This window comes from Triturus cristatus, chromosome 6 (genome assembly GCF_964204655.1).
Source record: "Triturus cristatus chromosome 6, aTriCri1.1, whole genome shotgun sequence".
Lineage (NCBI taxonomy): Eukaryota > Metazoa > Chordata > Amphibia > Caudata > Salamandridae > Triturus > Triturus cristatus.
The window spans coordinates 1,266,261,237-1,266,287,219 of NC_140589.1; the positions used below are offsets into that span (position 1 = coordinate 1,266,261,237).

The 25,983-nt window shown below is 45.2% G+C and overlaps 1 protein-coding gene across 1 annotated transcript in view; it reads right to left on the reverse strand.

The window, feature by feature from the left end:
- Positions 1–25,983, reverse strand: part of NUP43 (nucleoporin 43) — a 203,009-nt gene that overhangs the window by 143,286 nt on the left and 33,740 nt on the right. The window contains exon 2 of the mRNA XM_085612218.1: positions 11,879–12,001. Coding sequence (XP_085468344.1) covers positions 11,879–12,001 — 123 coding nt within the window. The remainder of the gene's footprint in view (positions 1–11,878; positions 12,002–25,983) is intronic.

The following is a 25,983-nucleotide window of genomic DNA, read 5'->3' on the forward strand; positions in this document are numbered from 1 at the left end:
TTATTAATTGGGGAAAGTCATACTTGTATGTCCTGTGTGGTGATGTCACGCCCGTCCCGCGCAACTGCTCGATCCAGATCGCCCGGCAGGGCTTTTTGTATTTAGGGATCTATATTTCCACTGACCCCACTTTACGATACGAGAGAAACTTGCTCCCTCCCTTGGCACGGTTGCGGCGGGACGTGGCGGGCTGGCGGCGGTTGCCACTTTCCCTCCTTGGCCGCGCCGCCCTGTTTAAAATGATGTCTCTTCCCCGTTTCCTCTATGCCTTGCAGAATACCCTTGACTTGGTCCCGGCCAGTTATTTCCGAGAGGTCGAAAGCCTCCAGCGCGCGCTATTGTGGGAAGGGCGACCGCACATAGCGATTGCTAAGTTGACGCTTCTGTGGTATGACGGGGTATCGCGCTTCCAGACATTCGACGTTACTATTGGGCCACTCAGTTGAGCGCGATTAACCATGGTGTCTATGGTCCGGCGCTGAGCCCCGCTACGTCATGGACCGGTGGTTGCTGCGCGGGGGTAATTACCACAGAGCGTTGTACTCGAAGTCGTTGGACTTAACCCTTACGGGGCCCACCAGGGTGGCCGTGCACATGTGGAAGGTGGAGACGGACTCACTGGGCTGGAAGGGTAAGCTTACCCTTGCCACCCCGTTGTTTGACTACGATATTCTGGGCAAGCTTTGGCATACAACAGGGTTTGAGAAATGGGACCTGATCGGTATATCCAGGGTTGGAGACCTTTTGGTTAAGGGTAGGGTGAAGTCATTCGAGGAGCTGCAGAAGGAATATGAGCTAGGGAGCACGGAGTTCTTCCGATACGCTCAAGTGTGTCACGCCTTGCGGTCAGTCCTTGTAGAGGGGGAGACGGTGCCTGAGTCCTCTCCATTAGAGGACCGGATCCTGGGTGGCCATATGCCAGAGAGTACGATCTCTCTCATTTATAAGAAACTAATTAATGTTCGGGCAGATCTTCTTCTAGGGTTGCGCGATCAATGGACTAGGGATGGCCTCGAATTAGATGATGAGGATTGGCAGTATGCAGTTTCTTCTCCCAAAGAGGTCGCGATCCCTGCGCGCCTGCGGCTGGTGCAGCTTAAAATACTCCATAGAGTTTACGTGACAGGGCCTAGGCTGGTCCATATGGGTTTCTCTGAGGAGGGCTTATGTAAGAGAGGCTGTGGTATGGTGGGCACCTTCCTACATATTATTTGGGAATGCGGTGCGATCATGGAGTTCTGGAAGCGAATCCACGATGTGATGGGGGAGGTGACGGGCATCGTCATGCAGCCGGAGGCGCAGTGTTGTCTCCTGAATGTTTGGGGTCCTACTGACCACGACGCGGCACAGACTCAGTGGGTGACCCTAGGGAACATGGTAGCTAAGCGCGACATCGCTCGCCTGTGGGGCTCTACTAGGCCTCCTACATTGACAGCGTGGATGGAAAACATGGATTGGAGCATGTTTAGGGAGAAGACAGTGTATTGTGCTCGAGGGCGCCCCCGGAAATGGCACACCGTATGGGGGCGATGGAACCAGTACAGAGGGGGCATATGCCTGCCCCCAGACCCGGACCCGCCTGAGGAGCAGCTCTCCCCTTAGCATTCTTTCCGGCTTTGTATTCTTTGCTGGTATGTGTTTGCCTTCTTGGGTCTCTGCCTTCCCCTCCTTTCTCTTACTATAGACCTGTGTCTGATGGACGAAATGGGGCTCGCTCCCCCTGATGGGAACCCTTTTTGTGCTTTAAGTACTTATCGCCTTGCTTGTGTTTGGGTTTGTGTTTATTTAAAACAAAACCTTTTGATTCTCCTATCAGTGAAATGTGGACGTTCGCTTGTGTTGCGCTTCTAAAGCTGCCGTACCTCCGGGTTGTCGGCTGAATAGCTGTGTCCCCGACTTAAATGAATAAAGGTTTTTCAAACAAAAAATAAAAAAATAAAAAAAAGTACTTTATTTTAGTACACCATAAGTGCGAGCATGGACGGTCAACGCGTTTCCGGCGACTGCCTAGAACTGGACCATTACCATTACACATACATATAGGGGAATTAGGCCACCAATATTCATCTACTGGTCTGTTCAACTCTCAGTCCCATTTTGCTTCCTACCAACACTTTAAAGTATAAGCAATGGTTCAGCCCATGTTTTAGCTAGACAGCATTTTGCTTGTGCACAGTGTCATCATCCACACAGAAAACAGTTAGGACGTGTGGTACACTTTTTACTTCTTTACTACTATTTAATTATTATTCCCCTACTTGATTCAAGCACTAAATTTAATTAGCATTTCTCTACACAAGTACCCCTGCTGCACGAATAAAACTAGAGACAAGTAATTTCAAACTGCTCTCGTGTAGAATTTTAAGATTGCCATTTTGATTCCAGCAAATCCAGCCACATGGGTATGTGAGTATTGCTATTTTTTTTTCCTTTTTTTTAAAAAAAAATCGGTATAAAGCAATTCGGAGTACTCATGCTTATTTGTTTGCCTAAGGATTTATTAGAATGACATGCTAATTGTAAGAATGTCATACTTTACAAGACCTTCTCTTAGGAGTTCCCTATTAAACAGATGTCTGGGGAGGTCCTACACCTGAATCAGATAAAGCACTTGAGAAAGCTCACCCAACAGTCATTCACTACAAACCTAGCCAACACCAACTGAAGCCATTACAAGATCGATAATCCAGCTTTGAATCCAATGCGTCAGTCCAGATGGGGACTTTCTTGCAACTGTGCTTTCGCAAGCTGAACTATTTTTGACTGACTGCTATTCTGGCCCATTTGTGTTTGGAAGAACGTGCCACAGGGAGCGGTGGTAAACTTTTAAAAAATGTGCTGTGGTGTGCGGCACACATTTTCACCTAAAAGTATGTTCTGAAATGTGTCTGGTGGCACCTGGTTACGATGAAAGTAAAACTAAACTGTGTATTCCGGGGGGGAGGTGGGGGGGGGGGGGCGTGTCCAAGTTAGTGCCCGTGCGGTAGCAAAGTCACGGAGCTCCGCCTTGCCGGATTACTCTTTGGCGGTTCCCGGGGGAGTTGCTGCCTCCAATTTGTGGCACAGTGGGCCAAAGGTCGTGGAAGAGGCCCCCGTGTTCGGCGACCCCAGCGGTGGAGGCTGGGGCCGCCACAGAGTAAAACCCGCACCCACGCTGCCAGCGAGGTGAAGATAAAATGGCGACCGCTTGAGCTCCAAGCTCGCCGAGTTCAGGGAGCGGCTAATCGAGCAGATCAGCTGGGGCCCAGGAAAGCAGCAGAAGTTGCGGGTGTGTGCCCTTCTCCAGGCTGAGATCCGGACAGCATTGCCACTTCGGACCGGGCTTTGTTGTCGGGGCCCTGAGCACGGGGGACTGCGCGGAGCCGCCGACAGTGCCTGCGAGCGTCAGGGGCGGATGAACCTCCACGCCAGAGACCGGTGAGCAGTCCCCTCCTCCAGCAGTGCCTTGAATGTAGTGGGTGAAGACACTGGGTGAGCGGTGTCACCTGGGACTCCCGGGGGCCTCGGCGAATTTGATCGGCATATCTCCCCCAAACCTGGCTGCAACAGGCTGACTGAGGGGGACTGGTGATGGTAGAAGCCGAGCCACCCCGATTGGAAACCGCGCCTAAGCCCCCGGTCAAAGTGGATGACGGTGAACAGCCCGAGGAAGACCCTTGAGGAGGTAGACCCTTGTTGGACATAGTGGCATTACGTTGTAGAGCCACTAACTACTGACCCCGCGGGGGGTGGACCGCGGGACCGCGACCACCGGCGGGTGTGGTTATTACTTCTGGGCCCTCCCGGTGGGAAATAAGAGTAGAGGGACTTCACCTTTGTATCTGGGAGGCTGCCGGCCACGGCCTTCTGGGTGGTCCTTTCCTGCACCGGGATCGCCTGGAGTGAGACACCTGTGGTGCCTCCCCCGACCCACCATGGTCACATCACGGTCAAAGAAGGACACTGCCACCATCAAAGATCCCCTGAGTAAGGGGTCTACCAAGAAACCGGGACTACGGCGACCCTCCAGGACGCAAGTGGAGCAGGCTCACCGCCACACCCCGAGGCGGATGAGGAGGCATCAATCACTAGGGGCTTCATGGAAGCACTTATCAGCACGCTGTGAAGCAACAACGTGGCCCTCCGAAACGATATGGCAACTAAAATTAAAGATTTGCGACATGACCTGGGAGAACTAGAGCAGAGGGTAGACCTGGTGGAGCTCACCGCAGACTCCAGAGAAGAAGGGATGGAGGAGTGTCGCAGGAAGATCTTGGAACTTAATGACCACAACGCGGACCTCAACCTGCATCTGGAGGACTTGGAAACCAGGTCACGTAGGTCTAACGTCCGCATTATAGGGGTGCCTTTTCAGGCAGACGCAGGACGCCTAGATGACTATGTTCTGCGCCTCTTCCAACACATTATGCCGGCTCTGGAGGGGAAAGACCTTCTTCTGGATCGAACGCACAGGGCGGGCGGTCCTCTAACTCCCCAGGTGCACCACAGGACATTCTGATGTGTCTCCATAACTATACTCAAAAAGGAGCCAATTATGGCAGCAGTGCGGGACCAACCACATGTTCTCTTTGAAGGTCACAAGGTCCACTTGTACCAGGACTTGTCTCTCATTACACTCCAGAGGCGACCTGTAACAGCATTCCTGAGGGACAAAGGAGTGAGGTACAGATGGGGCCACCCATTCCGGCTACTATACGCATGGCAAAGGGAGACGCGAGTGATACGGACACCCTTGGAGGCCGTAGACATTCTAGGTCTGGATCAGAATTTTTCCACACCGCGCACTAGCTCACAACTATCAACTGCGGACACCCAAAAGCAGCGCCGTATCAGGAACTCTCCCCTGTTGCAGCTCTCGAAGCCCACGGAAACTGAAAGCATCAAAGAACACTCAGACTTACTACGGCAACTTTCGGAACACCACCAGTCCCCAGACCGAGAGGACGACTAGCGGCACTCCACTCAGCCTTAAGGGAAAGGGGCGGGTGCCCCTCCTGGGGCACATGTGTGCCTTTCTACTTGACCGGTAGCGGCAGGGGCAGTGATTTTCCACCCCTTCACCCCTCTCCCGCGGACGACCAGCGACATGGACCCTCTCTACACAATCGCAAGTTGTGCACCACTCGGTGCTTTTGTTCTTGTTATTTTTTTTAATGTTTTTGTGCTCCATTCTTCCTCAGACAGGCTCACTGTGTATTTGGGTTGGGGGTAGGGGTTATGCAGGGGTGGTTGGGAGCTCATACAGCAGCCCTGTCCTTAATGCATCATGGTGAAGGTACTTAGTTTGAATGTTCGAGGTCTCAACTTAACAGCCATAAGAACAGCAATTCTCAACCAGCTTAGGACGGCCCGATGTGAAAGAGACACACCCGTTAAAGCAGGATTCTCACAGAATGCGGTCGAGATGGTTTGATCGCCAGTATTGGTCCCCGGGACTGGGGAAGAAAGCAGGAGTAGGATCCTCGTGGCCACACACTTTCAAGGGAGGGTTGAAGGGGTACAATCCGAGATTCCCGGACGGCTGTTGTCCTTGAGGGTGTCTTTGGCTCACCATACATTCACTATAGCTACCCTCTATGCTCCCAATGAAAAGCAGGAACCCTTTATTCGCCAGGCACTAGGGGAAGTACTGACGTCTCCAGACCCTAACCTGGTAATAGGGGGCGATTTTAATCTGGTTATGGACGCGGCTGTAGACGGGTCCACTTCACGTTCACTGCCTACAGGGATGTTCTCTCCACAGGGGGTAAGCTGGATTGCAGCGGCAGGGCATACTGATATGTGGCAGGCATTGAATCCACAGTCACGGTCCTACTCCTTTGCGGCCCACCAATCTCACACTAGAATAGATTACTTCCTGGTCCCGGCCCCTTTATGCCCGAGAGTCGTTGGGGCCGCGATTGACGTGGCAGCCATATCTGACCATGCCCCGAGTCAGCTAGATATTCACCTTCCGACTGCACATCAGACCAACAAAACTACTAACTTATGATGCTACGGCAAAGGAGGTAGAGAAGGCCATAGTGAAATACATCTCCATCAACAACACACCAGACACTGCTATTACGACGCTTTGGGAAACCCTTAAGGCGGTCATTAGAGGGACATACATTGCGATAGCGGCCAGGCTTAACAGGGACCGAGCCTCGAAGCGAGCTGCTCTCGAAGCCAGTGTGAAAGAGCTGGAGGATGTGCACCGACGTGTAGCCACACAAAAATAGGCAGCAATTAAAATGTAGCGCAGAAACAGCTTAGGGCGCTAGATATGGATGCAGCTGCGTATGCCTTGCTGCGAACACAGCAGAAGTATTATGCAGGGGGCAGCAAGGCAGGGAAACTATTGGCACATAGGCTGAGGGCGCAGGTGCACTCTAGACGTGTACAGGCGGTCATAGATAGCAGCGGACGCCATCTCACGAAGGATGAAGATATAGTAGCGGAATTCGGCCACTTTTATGCACAACTATACACAGCGGGGGACAGTCCCACAGATGCTTGCCCATTTATACATCGAACAGGCTCCTGTCACAAAACTACTGCCCTTTCATGCTTAACAATTGGAGAAGGATATCACTGAGAGGGAGGTGTTAGATGAGATATGTCGTTTGCAAGAAGAGAAAGCGCCAGGGCAAGACGTGTTTATAGCTGCTTTTTACAAGCAATACGCACCCCTTCTAGCCCCCATTTGGACTCTCCTTTATAACTTATTTAGCGAATCGGGGGAACTTTCAGAATCAATGCGCATGGCGGTCATCACGGTGTTACCAAAGCCGGGGAAAGACCCCCAACTCTGCATCTCCTACCGCCCCATTTACCTCTTGAACGTCGACGCCAAGATATTCACTGGGATCTTGGCAGGGAGACTGGGTAGGCACATGCCTGGCTTGAAAGAGCCCTCCCAGTCTGGCTTTATACCGGGTCGAACCTGCAGCGACAATACTAAGCGGCTTTTCCATCTATTGGATAAGACTCTGCGTTCTCGTGTCCCGTCGTGGTTTCTGTCCATCAACGCCGAAAAGGCCTTCAACCGCAACCATTGGCCCTTCTTACATGGGGTGCTGAAAACGGTGGGCTTCGGACCTAGTTTCCAGCGTTGCGTCGGGGCGGGTTATGCGGATCCCAAAGCGCGGGTAAGGGTAAATAACATGCAATCCCTGATCTTTCCGGTTGCAAGGGGGACGCGCCAGGGCTGCCCTCTTTTGCCCCTTCTATTTGCACTCTACATGGAGCCCCTGGCGGAACGCATCCGTCACCCGCAGATAGAGGGCGTTTGGATGGGGGGGGCCAATCTCACAAAATAGCCCTGTACGCAGACGACGTCTTATTGACTGTCACTAATCCGCGTGGCTCCTTGCCTCCCCATCTAGAGGAGCTGGCTCGGTTTGGGGAGGTCTCTGGCTTTAAGGTGAACACAGCCAAAACACAAGCCCTGAACATCACTATCCCACAAGCGGAATAAGCCCACTCAGAAGCCATATTTCCCTTTCAGTGGTCACAGCAGGGTATCCAATACCTTGGCATTCAAATACTGCCCACAATAGAAAGTTCGATCACCCTTAACTACGAGGCTCTGTTGCATACCGTGAGAGCCCTCATTCAATCATGGTGGGAGGGCCCCCTCGTGGCCGTGAAAATTACCCGGTTAATAAAATTCTGTATCTGATGCAGGTGATGCCGTTGCCGCCTCCCCCAGCTATCTTGAGGAAATTGCAGGATGCACTGGAGGCCTTCATATGGGTGGGTAAGAGGGCTCAGATGGTGAAGGAGCGCACATACCTGCCGTTGGCCAAGAGGGGACTGGGAATACCAAACCTGAAGAAATATTTTCAGGCGCTCAACTACGATATATAGTCAAATGGCAGCGTCTGATGACCGAAAAACACTGGTGCTTCCCGGACCAAGCAGTAGCGGGCATCCATATTTGGAAGATTCCGTGGCTACAGCGTAAACATCGCCCGCCAGGCGTATAAATCTCGCCGGTGGTTAGAGCAACTGTTGAGGTTTTGGACAAAGTGTACTCATCCTACCAGCTTTCCACATGTATATCGCCACTTACGCCAATCATAGGGAATCTGGATTTCCCGCCGGCAATGTCAGAGAAAGCGTTTGCGTCCTGGCAGGAAGCACAATGTAAGCGGATTGGGAACCCGTTTGATGCACAAGGCCTGTTGGATTTGAAGGCCCTCCGACAGGATTTTGGGCTCCCGGACTAGGAACATTGGCATTACTTAGTGGTCCGACACTGGGTGTCTCTACCTACGGTTAAGCCACATGCTAACAGAAGACTAACGTTGTTTGAACGCTGGCTTTTCACTTGTAAAGACGACTCCAATTTTGTCAGATATATACTCCTTTTTAAATACACTGCCTACACAGCTACGCACTCAAGCTCGAAAGAGATGGGAGCGGGAATGCGAACGCAGCTTCACTGACAAGGAGTGGCTAGACATACTACACCGAGTACGTACATCCGCCACAAATGCAGCAGGCAAAAAAACTCTATTTAAGTTGGCACACTACTGGTATTATACCCAGGCCCGCTTGGCTCAGTGGCAGAGGGGGAAGCCGGATGGGTGTTGTAGGCACTGCGCACATTCAGGCACACTCACCCACTTACTGTGGCACTGCCCCAAACTCCATAGGTATTGGACAGAAGACCAGACTGATATTGACACAAAGTTCAACACCGAAATACCCCGCTTTTCGGCCTACGTCCTACTGGGGTTGCCCAACGCCTTAACTTATCCACTACATTCCGAACGAGCTAAAGCTATTACACTGGCGCTGTGTGCTGCGAAGCCAGTCCTGTTGTCTAAGGGGGAGGCACTGATGTGGTTACGACCCACGCGGATTGGCTCCACAGACTTTGGGACCCATTAGGGATGGAGAAATTGACAGTTACGGTTAGCCACACATTACCCAAATTTGACAAAAGATGGGGCACCTGTATTACACACGTCTCGGGAGAATTTCAACTAACCTGCCCATAAACCTACGAATACTGCAGATTACACCCCCAGAGGACCTAGGGGAAAAGAAAGAGTGAGTCTACATTTTAGCAACATGAGCACACGTTGTTTCCTGTTTAGGGTTTGATGTGAATCTGGATTATGTTTTCCCTCCCATTTTTCCCCTCCTGCACCCCCATTCCCTCGCTTTCTGTTTGATCTCAGGACTACCGCACCAGCCAATGGACGTAGGTGCAGGGCGATGTAACCTAAATCAATACTTTACTGCTTATTCCTCGCCGGCCAATGGATGTTCCTTATTCCCCCTTTCTGAAATCAATAAAAAGTTACAATCCTAAACTGTGTATTCCTCTTGTGTCCAACCAACAGGAAAAAGGTACAATATACTGTACTACTCTCACTAGGTTTTCCCTGCTAAGGCCCAATAAAAATGAAATGCAATTAAACTGCTGCTTCAAACAGACCACGGGGAAATCTGTATTCACTCTAGAACTCCTAGTATGTTAACCATGCTAAGACCAAACAGTAATGAAAATATATTAAACTTCCCATGTTTTCCCTGAACGGTCTACTTTTGCTGCTGGACACAGCTGTAGCACTAGTTCTAGGTTGCAGTATCAAATGTTAAGTATACACTTGCATGACTATCTTACGCTCAAGTGCTTCTTTCCCACTCTTTTGCTTCAAATTCATTTCACAGAAGTAGCAACAAAAGATAAAACTAAAGCTCTGGTCCTTAAGCAGGACATATACTCTACAAATTAGCCGAATGACAGATATACTTTCACTCAGACAACCCAGAGAGGGCTACCAGTCTGCAACAACTTAAGGATAAGAAGGGCTATAAAAATTGACTTACAATACAAAACTGTTCGCTGGCCCTCTTTTGACAACAGAGTCCAAAGACTTTAACTCAGATACTCTGCTCTAAGCACACATCGGTCACAAAAGGTCAGCTACTAGCTCCCAAACAAAGAATACACCTTGAAACACTGTAGTATGCAATACAGAGGTATACCGCATAAGAAAACTCACTGATTGTTCTATCCTGCCAACAAAAAAGCTGAATACTGGGTATTTTGTCCCATGCTAAAGTCCATCCCACCTGAATGCCCTCCTACTTTGGCTTCAAATAGTTCCTGAATTTCCAGAATGACTTGAAAATACACAGATTCTTCTCTACCTAGGAGCTGGCACTTTGCTCACCTGGCTGTCTCTTCAAGGCCTTGCAATACTTTTTGGGGTAGGAGGCCACTTGTATCCAAGCACCTTCTCACCATTATGAATACTCACCCAGCAAGGTCACCAACTGCTTCGAAGCTATCCAATGCATGGATATTACAAGGACAAGAGCCCGTAACATTAAGATCTTCTGCAACAAACCTTTACAAATTACCTCATTGCCCAGTCTCCATGAAAGCACTTCGGGGCTGCAGAAGGTAGCAAACAGCGCTTTCCAAAGAAATACAAGGCAGAACAGAGCCAGGTAAATTGGCATTAATCAGCAATAGGCTAAATGGGTTACTTAGGAACAAATGTACCACCAGAGGCATGGTGCAATCTACCCAATCTTCAAATCTTACTTTGTGGCTCTCTTCACCTATTTCACAGATTTTCATGCATTCTAGCATGACACCACACAAAGCACATGCAGCTACCACATTAAAGACGAAACACAAACTACTTGCAATTAATTTAAAATATAAATAAAATTCAGGATAAATGTAGGTTATGTACTAAAATACCTTTGTCAGAAATACTGCCACACCCTTACCAATTAGGCCCAAAGATTTCCTGTACCTTTCACTGCCAGGCAACTATGTTCTGCAAAATTACATGGTCTCATTCCTTTACAAGAATTACAACTTCTCTTCCCTCACAGGTAAAACTACATTTTTGCCCAATGTGAAATATGGCCCCACGTAAACTGATGCTGAGCCAAAGGCTACGTTTTTAAATGCTTTTTAGAAGTAACTATAGATGTAAACAATTAGCTTGGCTGTCTGTAATTATTCATTTATAAAAATAGGTCTTTGGATAACCTCATGCTGGCTCCAAGTCTTCCAGCATAATGGCCATGCAGACTGGTTGCAACAACACAGGCTGGGACATCAACAGTGGATGGATACATTTTGGCATGTCATCACCAAAACCTCCTTTGTTTTTACTCTATTAACAAAACCCCTTCTTCACCGCAGGAAAGAAAATCTGCTATATTTTAGGTTTGTAAATGAGGGAACAAAAATAATTTTTCCTTATGATTTTGCTTGCGAGTCTGCTGATTTACAACTACCTTCCCGATAGCAGAAGCTGACTGTCCGCATATTGGTAAGCAGTGTGCATAGCCTGCACTTTTACAGAGGCCTCAAATTTTCAGAGCTCCTAATCTGTCAACTTTCACATGAACACAAATATTGGAAGTGCTGGCTCAAGTGCTGTAACCGCCCAATAAAATTGAAAGATCTAGGTATAACAAAAAAACAATTATTTTTTTATTCGGCTACTTAATATAGCACAGAAACCCTGTAAGTATTGTAGAGGAAGAGTATCATTTCCCCAAACATAAAGGTAAAATATTAATTGCTACTTTACATTTGACACCAAAAAAGGGTACATTCCTGGAAAATCATAAATGAAGAAACTTGGAAAATTCAGACAAATAAAGTAGGAGTTAACTAAATACAATTTCTAGTTTTTGATCTTCTCTGGTCATGAACAGATAAAGATTATTGATGGAAGAAATTATGTGTTTGCAGTTTTAAGATAACTATTTGTGTAATCAGTTTGCACAGAGCAGAGGCTTCCATGACCTTGGCTATGCTCTATAAAAGTGTAAAACAATCTGAAAAATAAACAGCAAGAGAGGAGAATGGGTGAGGTCTGCCCTGCTGCTACTCACACTGCATTACCTGCATGTCCAAGACATCGCCATCGTGTGCAATGTCGCACAGTAGCTGATGATCACCTTCATACAGCCCATCTGGTCCCACGCCTTCAAATTCGCCAGTAGACCAAACAGAAACTTTATTCTCCTGGGAACGAGAAAACAGTTAGGTCAAATGACAGAAGCAGAAAAAAAAAAATCCCTCCAATGTGTCACTCATATGGCGACGGAGAATCTTCATGAATCTTTCAATCTAATGGTTTTTAACCCTGGGCCTTGATTTAGACCGGGCTAAAAGCACTGCTTCCCCGCTAACCCACCACCCTTCACGGCCACTAGGAGTAGCAGTAGATTAGAGGGGCAGTCGCCCATGGCACCAAAATAGTAGCTGTGGCAGATATTGGCAAAGCTGTGCAAGCGCCACCTTGTACACCTCTCTCTTCACCGAGCCGCACCTCTAGAGATCTCTGGCACCTGTGGAACCCACAGGATCTCATTCCACTCACTGCTACGGCAACATTTGCACAGAAATGGTGAACTGGAATCCCAGGGAGTTTCCCTAGCCCTCCAAACACCCTTGGGTTTTCAAACCACCATTGTAATCCTAGGGTGCCATCAATGACCCACTGCTGACTAAAGGGGATTTCCAGAGATTCTCTCACTGGTAGTGCAAACACTAAGGAAAGAATAACCATTTGCAATTCAATAGGTCTCGCATTTGCGAGAGTTTAAGCTATTGACATTGTAAATGAAAATGACTTATTTATCTGTTTTGATAATTAACACATTAATAAAATGTATTGTCATGTACAATGCCAATAGCTGAAATTCTTGTAATTGCAAGACCCATTTCATTTCGAAGAAGCGGCCGCTATTGTCCTGGGCTGCTTGGAAAGTGAAAGAGCATGGCGTGCTGAATGTTGCAGGAAAGCATGTTAAGGAAAATAGTGCTTACAGACTAAATAAGACATAGTGTAACAGAAGTAAAAGGGTCAGTCCTTATGGGAGGTTACAAATGAAGACAAGACGATACTAAGGAGGGACTAACAAGCCTATTAACTAATTAGAAGACAGAATTTACAAAGGACAATGACAAACCAATAAAAAATATGGGCGGAGCTTCAAGTCTATACTCTAATACAGCATGCCTCGCAGAGCAGCGCATAAGCAGCCCAGGCTCGCCATAAAAAAATGGCTATTATGTAAGGTTGTCAGGAAATATAAACATTCAATGAGTAGCCATTTGAATTCCCCATCAATAAAAGCTTTTGAATAGATTCACAGATGTACAGACAGAGCTAAAGTAAGCTGGCAGACAAAGACGTCAACAAACACGTGCACTCATGGTCCTAGATAAGAACCCAGACCATAGTAGAACCGGTTAAGGTCGAACGCCAGTGCTGATGTTGAGGTGATAAAACCAAACTAGTGGCGATTTACAGATAACAGAACTATAGAAGGTAATTTTATGTTTAATTTGGAGTTGTAGAAACACGATGGTAGGACAATTTATGTTGAATAGGGACCTCAAGCGTTAAAGGAAACTGGCGCACAAACATTTGACGCATTCATTATACATAATTAAGCTGAGGCTACATTCTACACTGGTTTATGTTCACAACTTCTCAGATTGTGTACACACTGCTACCTTTCTAGGTTGCCCAATGCAACATTGGAGTTACCCATACACTGTTACGACCAGAAAGAGGTTTCAATCAAGTGCTTTTAATCGTGTTTCAACCAAAGCCATTTAGAAAATTGTTAATGCACAATACATAAAATCACTGGAATAAAAGTGAAAGTTACACCTGCAAAAGGCTGGTGCACTTACTCTCCACAAAAAGGTGAAAAACACTGTTGCAGTTGTCATCACTAGTTAGAACTGCAAGCAACAGCTACTAGAAGATCAATTTTCAAGATGAAAAGGTGGTCTATGTTGCCCAATAGACTTTAAGCCGATACATGACCATGCGCAGGAGTAAGGCTGCTGGTACTCTCGTGCTCAGCAACTCGGCCATCTGAAAAGTATCCCATTACTATGGCAAATGTAGAGGGCTGTGACTAGTTTAGCACCCAAGACTAGAATCCATGCTTGGATTCGGTAAGGGGGAAACTTAAAGCCCACCCCAACAATTGTTGCCAATGTAGCAAAAGGGGAAAGAGAGCACACACAAATTAACCTTTACACACGGAATGGTCCAGTTCTTAAGTTCCGCGTTTACTAGTGCAGCAACACAAGTTGTCAAGTAGGAGGCCAGTAGTTGAATCTCACAAAACAGCCACCCCATAAGAATATATACACTCTCCACCCCGCTTGAATCAATATAACCACCTCCTACGAGCAAAGGAGCTCATTCACAAACGGAAGGCCTATCATGAAATAAGACATGTGCGACACAAGGTTGTGTCAGCTCGTGTCTACTAAATGTCAATGGAGCAAACATGTACAAATATAAACAGCGTGTTACCCTTGCGCGCATGCAACAGAATAGTCATCCGCTTTTCCTAGGTAAGCAATGTCAATGCAGGGGTCCTTGTTTCCTGTTCCCTAGTTGTTTTGGCACCTCAGCCTGGGCTGTCATTCAGTTTGTTTGCCAGTTTCATTACAACAAAATAAAAGTCTATCTATGGGTCTGTGCTGACCCAAATAATTCATTTAAGAAGGTAGGGCAGGTGGGTTACTTTACAGGACTTGCTGATTTCTGCATACCCATGTCATTTAGACAGGTAGATTTAAAAATATCATACCCATTAATCTATTTATCATCTATGAACACTAGTTACTGGTTAGTGAGCACTGGAAATACAACAACATAAAATGAAAGAACATGAAAGTCTCAGGGGGTCCAGAAAAAGATAAGGAGGGACAATGAACCAGTATGTACGGGCCTGGGTAGTAGTAAGATCCAAGAAACAAAGTGTGTAAGTCATGCGGGGATACTAACAAAGGACGGTGACTCAATAGACGCAGCTTTGGATGACGAGTGGTGCATGTTGAGCTGGGACTTTCATATGTACAAGAGAAACCAAAATGTATTCAAAACCAAGCCGAAGTTTAGTGCTCCAACTGTGTTGCCGTCGTTACTTCTTGCGGCTGCCTTTTCTTCTAGCAGTAGTTTGTGGCCAACTAGTTATGTGGCCTAGATAAAACGTTAGCTTTGATCTACGCCATGCAATTGATGTGGGCGGGGGAGTAACAAACGAGGCAAAGATAATATGAACATGTAGCATAGGTGTAACCCCTTACTGGCACCACTTCAGGGTACGCCTCCCTTGTCGATATCCTATTGTGGATATTGCTGCTGTATAAAGTAAACAGGAAAGCGGTTCTCTCTCTCAGCGGACTGGGGATCAGTGACCTGAATGCTTGACAGGTTGATGACCGCATTTAAGTGTCAGGGTAACTGGGTACCAGGCCCAGCTTTAACTAAGGATCATATTGCTGGCCCCAATTAGTATTTACCCCACGTTTGTTTAGTTTCAAGTACCTCCACTTCACGCTCTAATATATCTGGCCCGGGAACAGGTAATGTCGTCCTTGATACACATATGCATCATTACATATGTAGTTTCTTTGCTTGCAAAGCAATGTTGTAATATTGTGCATTTATATTTGGAGCACTCTCGCGCCATCAGCTAGAGCTGTTTGTATATGGTTAAAATTCATTCTATGATCGGGCGCAGAACGACGTGTGCCAGAATTCCACCAACGTTAATCAGTTGGAGATCCTGGTATACAGCGGGAGCACCTGGCTGTGGGTGTCAAGTACTTTGAATAAATTTCTCTACTTACCAGATTGCCACTTGTAAAAGCATTCTTACTTCATTTGGCGACGATCGGGAATCCACCTGCGCATCTGACACCCACCAGCTGACCTCCGCTTTTTCCTGGTTTCGGTGACCTGCACTCTCCACACGAGGGTTGTCTTTCACGAAGGGAAGACACGAGCAACCTGACTGCATCCCAGCGTGGATCACCTTGACGATCGTTTGTATATTTTAGCGGCTTACATTGGGGATTGTGGTATGTTGCGCCACCTCATTTGAAGTTATCTGCTCAGGCGCAATATCTTTCCCACGCCGCACTTTGCCTAAGGAGGAGGTTATGCCGCGCGACTGCCAAAGTCATTTTAATTTAAAAGGGCAACGATGCGCTTGTGCTAGAGACCTCTCCAGTTGTCCATAATCAAGGCTTAACCTGCTTACAACTTAAAGTGGCCATACAACATTCAATCCATAGAGTTAAAGCGGCAACACTTCTGGGTCCCACAGACGCTCCTTGCCAATTTCACAGCTGATTCTGACACAGGTGTGATCCAGCCTGTTTACTTAAACGGTGACGGGCACACCTTTTAGTCTTCATTATTTACAGAATTTATTCAGCCATTTGACTATTATTACACAGTGATAGGCTCACCTTATTCATCATTTACAAAATGACTGTTCATTGAGCCTTCACACGGCGATAGCCTCACCTTATTTATCTATTATTTTACTGTTTACTCACATTGGATCCTTCATTTTCAGTGATAGGCTCACCTTCATGATATTAGTTGGTAAAATTGCATTTACAATAATTTTTATGTACAAATCACTTGCTCTTTATTGTTATTTATTGCTTATTATAGAAGGATGGAGGATTGTGCCCTCTTAATATGTCAAAATGAGTCCGGATAAATTGTCAAACGTCTTCTTGTGTTGTTCGTGCTTGGTTTTTATTAGACTTTTTTTTCGTGAAAAAGAGAAACAGACTTTCAACAGTCTGTTTCTCTTTTTCACGAAAAAAAAGTCTAATAAAAACCAAGCACGAACAACACAAGAAGACGTTTGACAATTTATCCGGACTCATTTTGACATATTAAGAGGGCACAATCCTCCATCCTTCTATATACCTATTTCCACAATGGCTCTTGGGTGTAGCCATTTACGAGGAATGTGCCACCTATAAACTATGGGCATTTAAAGCTGTAGCACCAGAAATCCAGAGACTTCCACCCACACAGCTACTCTTATTTATTGCTTATTCTCTAAACGTTATGGCTACTTAACAATTTGCTCAACCTCCTCCATTTTTACAACATCCTGGCAAACCCAGTATTCCTTGGCGTCAATGGGTTAAAGCTTTTGAAAACCATATTGTTGCCATAGATGCTGTAAACTTCTCCTGATCGCAAGGTTGCAATTCTTTATGGAGGTTTAGGACTACATGTGTTTGAAAACTTACCAAAGTTTCCCACTCCTCCTGGTGAAGCTAGGGATACAGATCATTGGAATCCTTACAAAGAAGCTTTATCTCGCCTCGCAAGACATTATGATCAAGAACCATACATTATGCTTGAAAGACCTAACTTTCATAGAAGAAAACAACGCGAGGATGAATCAGTGGATGAATACATTGCAGCCTTACGAGTCCTCGCGTCAACTTGTGAGTTTGAGGCAGATCTATACCCGTAATCAACTTGTTTTATCTTGTCATTCCAGACAAATACAAGGAGCGTCTTCTCAACTGTAGAAAACCTTCTTTACAAGATACAATTGACATTGCAAAAAGCATTGAGAGGTCGATTGTTACTTCCAAAGTCCTTCAACAGATCAATTTATCAACTCTTTCAAGTCTACTTCATCCGATTCTGGAAACTCCATCAACGCTGTTAACATGAACAAATCATTTAAACAACCTTTTAAAAAAGTGACCACAATTTGCTACAGATGTGGTTGCAGATCACACCTTGGCAACTATCCCATGTGTCCTGCCTCAGGAAATAAATGTGTTTTATGCACAAAAATTGGTCACTTTCAAGGTGTTTGTAGATCTGCTAAGAGACCTACCAGAGTTAATAGTGTGGAATTTACAGAGTCTATTTAAGATTGTACAGAGCAATTTCATGACATGATTGTTTCAATTGAATGCAATTAAATTGTTAATACCCACTACCTCAAAGGTCCATTAGGTGTTGAATTATTTGGGAAAATTGAGATCCCTATTATGGCAGATTCGGGTTCGCCTATAACTATTTTATCTGATGTCATGTTTCTTGAGAAATGGCAAGGTTCCATTGAATTAACCAAAACTGACATCAATCCAAAGCCATTCGGAGAATTCGATATTGAAATGATGGGTTACTTTAATTCAAGGTCAAAATGTCTAGGAAGGTCTATCTATACAAAAGTCTATGTCGCAGTTAGAGGACGTAATATAGTTGGTTGGCAGGGTCTGGCTGGAATGGGTTTGCACCTTGTTACTGGGTCAGACAACCCCATTGTACTTGGCGATCCTCCTCAAGGTTATTCCCCAGCTGGTTGGTCAGAAAAGGAAGAACACACATTAAAAATTGTATCAATAGTACTGATCATTCACACGATGTACAAAAAATGTGGACTCGTTTCCCAATTTGTTTTCCAACAAGTTAGGCACTGTCAAAGGATTTAAACATCAAATAAAACTTAAGCCTAATGCCCAACCTTTTGTACACAAGGTCCGCTCTTTACCCCTTAGTGCCAGGGATGAACTTAAGTCAGTACTAAAGAAATTATGTGATGAAGGGGTCATTGCACCATGTGATTCTTCAGAATGGGTTTCCCCATCGTTATTGCCCAGAAAAAATCTGGTTAGGTCAGGCTATGTGCGGACGTATGCACCTTAAATAAAAACATTCTAATTGATTGTCATCCCCTTCCCAAAATTCATTAACTTCTGGCCAGCTTAGGGGGTGCCAAATTTTTCTCCATAATAGACCTTCGCTCAGCTGATCACCAGATTCAATTGACAAACGATTCACAAGATTTCACCACTTTCGTCACACCCTTTGGGGTCTACAAATACCTTAGACTTCCTTTTGGCCTGGCCTCCGCGGCTAGTGTTTTTCAGACGATGATGGACAATCTTTTTCAGGACATGCCGGGGGTCCAGGCCTATCAAGACCACATTTTAGTTTTTGCTAAAGATTGGGAAACACATTTGAAAAACCTTACTTGTGTTTTAGGCAAATTGAACGATGCAGGCATGACCATTAGATCGGATAAATTTCAATTTGGTACACAACAGTTAGATTACTTGGGTCATACTTTTGCCATCTCAAGGAATCAAACCAAAGTCGTCACTCATTAAGGCCATCAGTCATGCTGTTTCTCCTTAAGACAGATTCCCTTCGATCATGTTTGGGATTAGCAGAGTATTATGCTCGTTTTGTTAAGGGATATGCACAAACTGTTGAGCCTTTGCGTGCCTTATTGCGCAAGGGTTCGAAGTTTCTTTGGTCTGATGAAGTATCTTCTTCATTTGATCAAACCAAAAAACTCCTTGTTGAAGCACCCGCACTTCATGCTTTTCAAGAGGATTCCAAATGTTTCATTATGGTGGATGCCAGTCTCACAGGGTTGGGTGCAGTTCTTGGTCAGTGGGTTGCTGGAAAGGAACACACTGTAGCATTTTCATCGAGAATGCTCAAGTCTTCTGAGACTCATTACAGTACAATTGAACGCGAGGCACTCGCCTGCGTTTGGGCAATTGAGAAATTTAGAAATTACATTTGGGGGCGTGAATTTGAATTATTCACCGACCACAAACCCCTTACACATTCACTCAATGGCAATGGGCTTGGGAGGACCTAAGCCAGATTGGTCAGATTACTTTTAAAATTACAAGAATTTCATGTTTCAATCAAGCATATTTCTGGTGGAAAGAATTTCAGGGCCGATTGCCTTTCACGCATGGCATTTCAAGATAATTAAGATGTTGAAACTGTCGAAGACAGTGTGTTGTAGCGGCACTTGATGCTGTTAGAGAATGCCCAAATATTTCTGAACAAGTTTGGTTAGAAGCTTATAGCAAGGACGATATTCTTAAACTTGTCATGCAATATATCGTAAAGGGTTGGCCTGAAAGCAGGAAACTTTGCAATGAGTTAAAAGCATTTTCAATGGTTGCCTCTGAACTCTCCTTGGTCAATGGCATGGTTATGAGACATGAGGTTTTAATTCCCCCATCAAGCTTAAGAGAGGACATCATTAAATGTGCACATCATGGTCACCTAGGTATTTCAAAAACCTCGCAACTCATTAAGTTGTATTATTGATGGCCTTCTTTAGAAGCCCAAGTCAATTTTTATATTGATTAATGTCCAGAATGCCTTTTGTCAGATAAAAAACGGAAAGTCATGAATACGCCTCTGCATCCTGTTCCATTTCCGAACAAACCTTGGGACAAGGTTGGAGTTGACTTTTCAGGTCCATATGACCTTTTATCTCATGACTTAAAGTTTTTGATTTTATTGATTGATTATCATTCCAAATGGATTTATCATATGTTTTGTGATTATCCCAGTTCCACCAATGCAATAAAAATTTTGAGGAAAGTGTTTTCCAATGAAGGTTCACCTTCCGTTGTGGTTACAGACAATGGTTCACATTTCATTTCTCAGACATTTTCTGCATTTTTAGCAGAGAAGGATGTTAATCATTTTAAAGTTGCATTATAATCACCATCTTCAAATGGTCTGGTGGAAAGAGTAAATAGATTAGTTAAGGATGCCATTCAAGCAGCTCTTTCCTCAGGGAGGGATGCTCAAGATTTTCTTGATGACAAGTTATGATCGTATAACATTTCGCCACATAACACCACTGGTCTTCCTCCGTTTTCTTTGTTAAGAGGTAGAAATGTTCACACTACTTTGTGTCCCAGTTGGTTGCAAAGTAAACACGTCAAGAGTACACCTATTAACAAACATCTTGTATCTGGAGTTTTAGAAAAACAAAGTTACATGAAATCTGTTCATGATCAAGGGAAAATTTTAAACAAAACAGATTTGAAACCAAATGATTGGGTTAAAAATTTTAAAAAAGTCATTTAGGGGATGTCTAAGTTTTCCTCTCCTGTACAAGTCAGAAATGTGAGCAAAGGCTCGGCACTACTTGGTTCTAGGGGGTGGTGGAACAAGAGATCCCTTGTGCGGCTTTCAGACTCACAAGTTACCTCTTTACTCAAGTTATCCAAACAGGAAGTGGAACAATGTGACTGGTCAAACTGGTTGCATGACCCTTCATCTCAAGAGGATTCTACGAAATCTACTGGTCAGTGTTTTAATACACAAACCACTTTGCAGGATTCTACTTCTCTTGATATGACTAGGTTGGCATCTTCTTCACATGTTGATTTGAGTACTCGTCAAAGGAGATTGCCTGCCAAATAGAACGACTATGTAATGTCTTTAAAAAAAAATATTTTCTTGTTGTTACATTATTTCACTTTTATTCATCATTTGTTTTTCTTTTCAGGTTTTCGTTTAACTTTGCATTGTCATAATTTCTCTTGTATTGTTGTGGAAAGAGAGAAGTTGTAATATTGTGCATTTATATTTAGAGGACTCTCGTTCTGATGGCACAAGAGTGACTCGAGCTGTTTGTATATGGTTAAAATTCATTACATGATCGGGAGCAGAACGATGTGCGCCAGGATTCCACCAATGCTAATCAGTTGGTGGAGATCCTGGTATACAGCGGGAGCGCCTGGCCCTGGGTGTCAAGTACTTTGAATACATTTATCTACTTACCAGATTGCCACTTGTAAAAGTATTCTTACTTCAAATGTCCACACAATGAATGGATGTACAATATTCCATTTGTTCACAGAACTTTAAACAGATTTACATTAAAGGCCACAGGTCTACATGACTAAGATGACCGCTATAAATTTTATCCATTCTTGGCAAACCTTAGACACGAGTCTCCTGCTTACCCCGTACCTCCTAAAACAGAATGCATTACTTTAAAGTGCCTTGCATTTTGGTGTTTTGTGCATGGTGTGATTACATCATGGTGAAACATTTTGCCTCCTTGGGATTCCTTGAGCACAGATTACGCTACTGGCAGGTGCATGCGGCGATGGTCGACTGTCTTTGTTCTGTATTTCATTTACTTTGGTCCATGTGTGGTCTTATTGACCACCTAGGACGCTGTAGTGGTGGACATGTGGAGCATCGCGTGGTTAGCGCGCGATGCTCACGAATGTAATAGTAGCCTGTGTTCATTTGAATGTAGTCTGATGCATGGAGCGTTCACTGGTGGGGATTCGATGTCGGTAACTCGGTTGCCGTTAGTTGTCAGCCCTGGGAGGACGCTCCGTGTGTTGGGTGGAGTTGAAGAATAAACTCAGAAATCATTTACCTGAAAACCGCGTACGTCCCATCATTTCATTTGGCGACGAGCGACTCCACCCACATGCCCACGCAAAGGAGGATTTTCGAAAGTTTATAATTAACCGCGTACGTCCTATCATTTCAGGTACCCCTCAAAAAATGTATTTATTTACATCCCCTTTTGTGACATGAACATACAACTTCATTTGTATATCGACCAAATACCTTCCTCATTTCATCTCCTATGGTGTTGAGGCTTCAGTGTCGAGGCAGGGACTGACTACACTAAATAAACCTTTCCTTCCCTTAAAGTATCACACCTAGGTAGACGCATGCAATAGATGAACCCCATGGGGGCGTATTCACTTTCAACTTCTTAAGTGTCCCGAAGAACCTGTGCGAGTTTTGAGCATAACCTTCCCCAAAACAGAAATTCAATTGAGCTATGGGCTCCTTGACTCCTTGCTTGCCCCCAGCAGCTGCTGTAGCAGTTTCCCAAAGGGCGGTAGAGGTGTCACATGAAAACATCTCACCCTTCACTATCGAAAAAAATCCATCTTTCCATCACCATGCTGTTAGTTGTACCCAGGTCTCTTTCAGAATACAGTTAGTCGCCATTCACTCACTCACCTATCCTACATGAGGCCAGTCCACAGCAGGGAGCCTGTAAAGACAGCGCCACCTCCTTGGATCCTGTGGCTCCCTACCCCCTCATCCCAGAGGCCCGAGTTTCATAGGTCCAACTCTCACCACTGGGGATTCACTGCCCCAGGAGGCTGGTTCAACTGGGTGAGACATGACTCCAGAATGCCTCGACCTCTCACTGGTTAACCGTGAGAGGGGCCTGGATAGTGCTAGAAAATTAAGATGTACCCAGTCTCTGGAATGAAGGTCTCTTCAGAGACACATGAGAAGACCGATTACCAGCCACCCTTCGTCCTCCAGCTCCTCACACCAACTACACATTGGCTGCCCAAGAAGCCGACCAAACCAGCCTCAGCATTCCATGTGTGAGGTCACAGAGGCTGCTCTATGAGGTTGGGTCACATGATCAGCTTCACATGGCAAACACCCTTTCAATCACAAAATAACAAAAGGGGGAGAGACCGCTTGTAATCAAAATGATGTATTAGCTCTCAAAAGGTTATTATTCCATCAAGGACAAAACATAACTGAAGTGTGAAGGTCTCACAAGGAAGGATGCTCAGAAGAGATGTAGAAGAGTCCTTTATTTCGATAAGCACACAGACACTCTGATACATCGGACAGCTTCAGTGGTCTCCCGAAAACTGCCCGACGCCGAACCCTCCAACTGGAACCTCACATAGGTTCCACCAGCGCATTCCACAAACCATAGGAATGAGAACACACAACATCTTCCCCCTTAAAACAACAGAGAAGAAACTACAAAGGAATACAGTCTAACAAAAGGAAAAACATGCGGGCATAAAAACAACTCTACATAGTGAACAGAAGAAAACAACAACAAACTCATTGTAAAACATAATCCATCAATAAGGAGTGCGTATATTTCTTTGATTTTCCCTTAGAACAACAACTGCACTACTAGAAAGAGCAGCTGTACCATTGCAGACACTTCCTCCCCTTTCCAACGGATTGGAGTCAATTTGTACACTCCCACCTGAAGATCAACTCTCATTTACACACACTTGAGAAGTGGCATCCCCACTACCAGTGCTATGAGGAATAGTCTCACATGGCTTACTGGTTAGAGGAACGTAAGGAACACCCAAATCGAAAGAACAGTTCTCCCCGATGTCAACTTCAAGGTCAGAGCCCACATGCACATAATTCCTCACCAACACTACATTTCTCTTACTCCACCATTTCTCATTCTCCACTAAGACTACATGTTTAGAAACCCAACAATGCGTGTCGTGGGATAAAACTTAGAATTATGCTTTCTGGCACCAATAGGTCTCTTCACCTTGACCAGATCACCAGCTTGAAGCTGAACATCCTTTACTTTCTTTTCTATGTCATAGCTTAGTTTCATCTTTAATTGAGCCTTTTCAACTGTGTCACACAAAAGCTTAGTATCAGGGATCCTATTGGCACACTTGGTTTGCTCCAGGACCCAGTTGGGGCTCAATTTGGAAGAACCAAAACGTCATTTTAAAAGGACAAAAGGTGAAATGCCAGTTAACGAATGTGGGGTATTGTGATAACTCCACAATCTCTCTTGAACAGCTTCAGAGCCCAACTCCCCCTGCACAGAAGCTACCTGAATAGTCTCCTTCAACATCCTGTTCGCTCTCCCCACCATACCATTCCCTTGGGGACTATAAAGAGCCACAGTTAAATGCTTGACCCCATGGTTTTTAAAAAGGATTGCATGGAATGAGATTTCAATTGGACCCCATTGTCAGAGACTAGAACTTTGGGAACGCCTTCCCTGCGAAACAAATTATTAAGCATTTCAATCACAGCAGAGGTGGAAGGTTCGGACAAAAAAACTACATTTCACCCATCTCGAATAATAATCAACTAGAACTAAAGCATATCTCATATTAGCTCCAAGATCGTACACTGGACCAATAAAGTCAATTCCCAGTTTCTCCCATGGACCATTGGGAAAGATAACGGGATGAAGGGGAGTGGTGCGTGCCTTCAGAGTTTTGTCAGCCATGGAACAATGTTATAAAGTACGGGAGTCCATTAGTTCATGTAAGATACTTCTTTAATGGTAGCTTAGTTCCATCACAGGTGGTCAGGATAACAGGAGGAAGTTAGATAGTACAAGATTAGCCCCACCAGGAGCAAGCTCCATTCAGCTCAGCCGGAGTACACCAACTGCCAAACTCCTCTGGAGAGACACCCAGGCATTCCATGATGTCATGCAACATTCCGACTCCAACAGAGCTGTGCAGTAGAGAAAAGCTAACAAGTAATCTACAACACATCCTCTTCCCTTAGGGAACAAAAGAAGTAAAGTAAGATACCCCATAAACCTTAGGCAAGAAGGTGCAGCAATAAAGTGCACCTATCCTTGGGAGTAATGCACGAGGTATCACAAAACGACTGGCATGAACAGACATATGTTAAAGATCACAAACAACATCACTTTACGCCCCATCCCCCTCCCTTAGGGAAAATAATGCAAAGCACAGATGAAAAACACAATGCAACAAGAAAGACAAACACCCACCCAACCTCCCCAAAAGTGGGTACACCCAGGGAAAACACCCTGTAACCAAGTGGATGTAAATACAGACCCTTGAAAGAAAACAACATCAAGGATTAGAATCACTCTAGTTAGCCCAAAGAGAGCAACCACAACCAGAAAGACACTAGAGAGAAAACATGTTGGAAAGACACAAAAATTCCCCTAATTAGGCTAGAAAACATGCTGACTCTTAAGATTCACCAAGAGTAACAAAGATCTAAACACAAAACTGCACACTCCAAGTCCTCCAAACATGAAACCCTTGGCCACGAGTTCCATGGAGGCGGACTTCGACTGGAACACAGTGTCAACTAGAAAAGAAGACCCATTGATAGCACTGGAAATTAGTCAAACACGCCAAAAACACAGAGTACTAACCCTTGAAAAAAACCAACCTGCCCTAAATAGGGTACACCATAGAGTACACAAACCCAAGAAAACTAAAAAAAACTAAAATAGAGGCATTGCCTACCCCCACAACCTCCCCAAAGAAATGGGTACACTCTAAGTACACAGACAACAACTTAGAGACATTGACAACCTGCAAACGAAACCTAAACCACAACCCCTAACTAGTTTACACCTAGAAGGGTACACAGAGTACTAACCCCAGTACACCGAAAACTAAATTAGAGGCATAGATTACCCCCAAGACCTGCCCACAGAGACAGGAACACTACAAAACAAACCCTTCAGAACACACAATATCCCCTAGGTAGGGTACACCACAGGACAATCACCCTGGGAACTGACACCACAGGGTAGACACCCAGTTAAAGAAAAGCTACAACCTCTCCTAAATTAGGTACA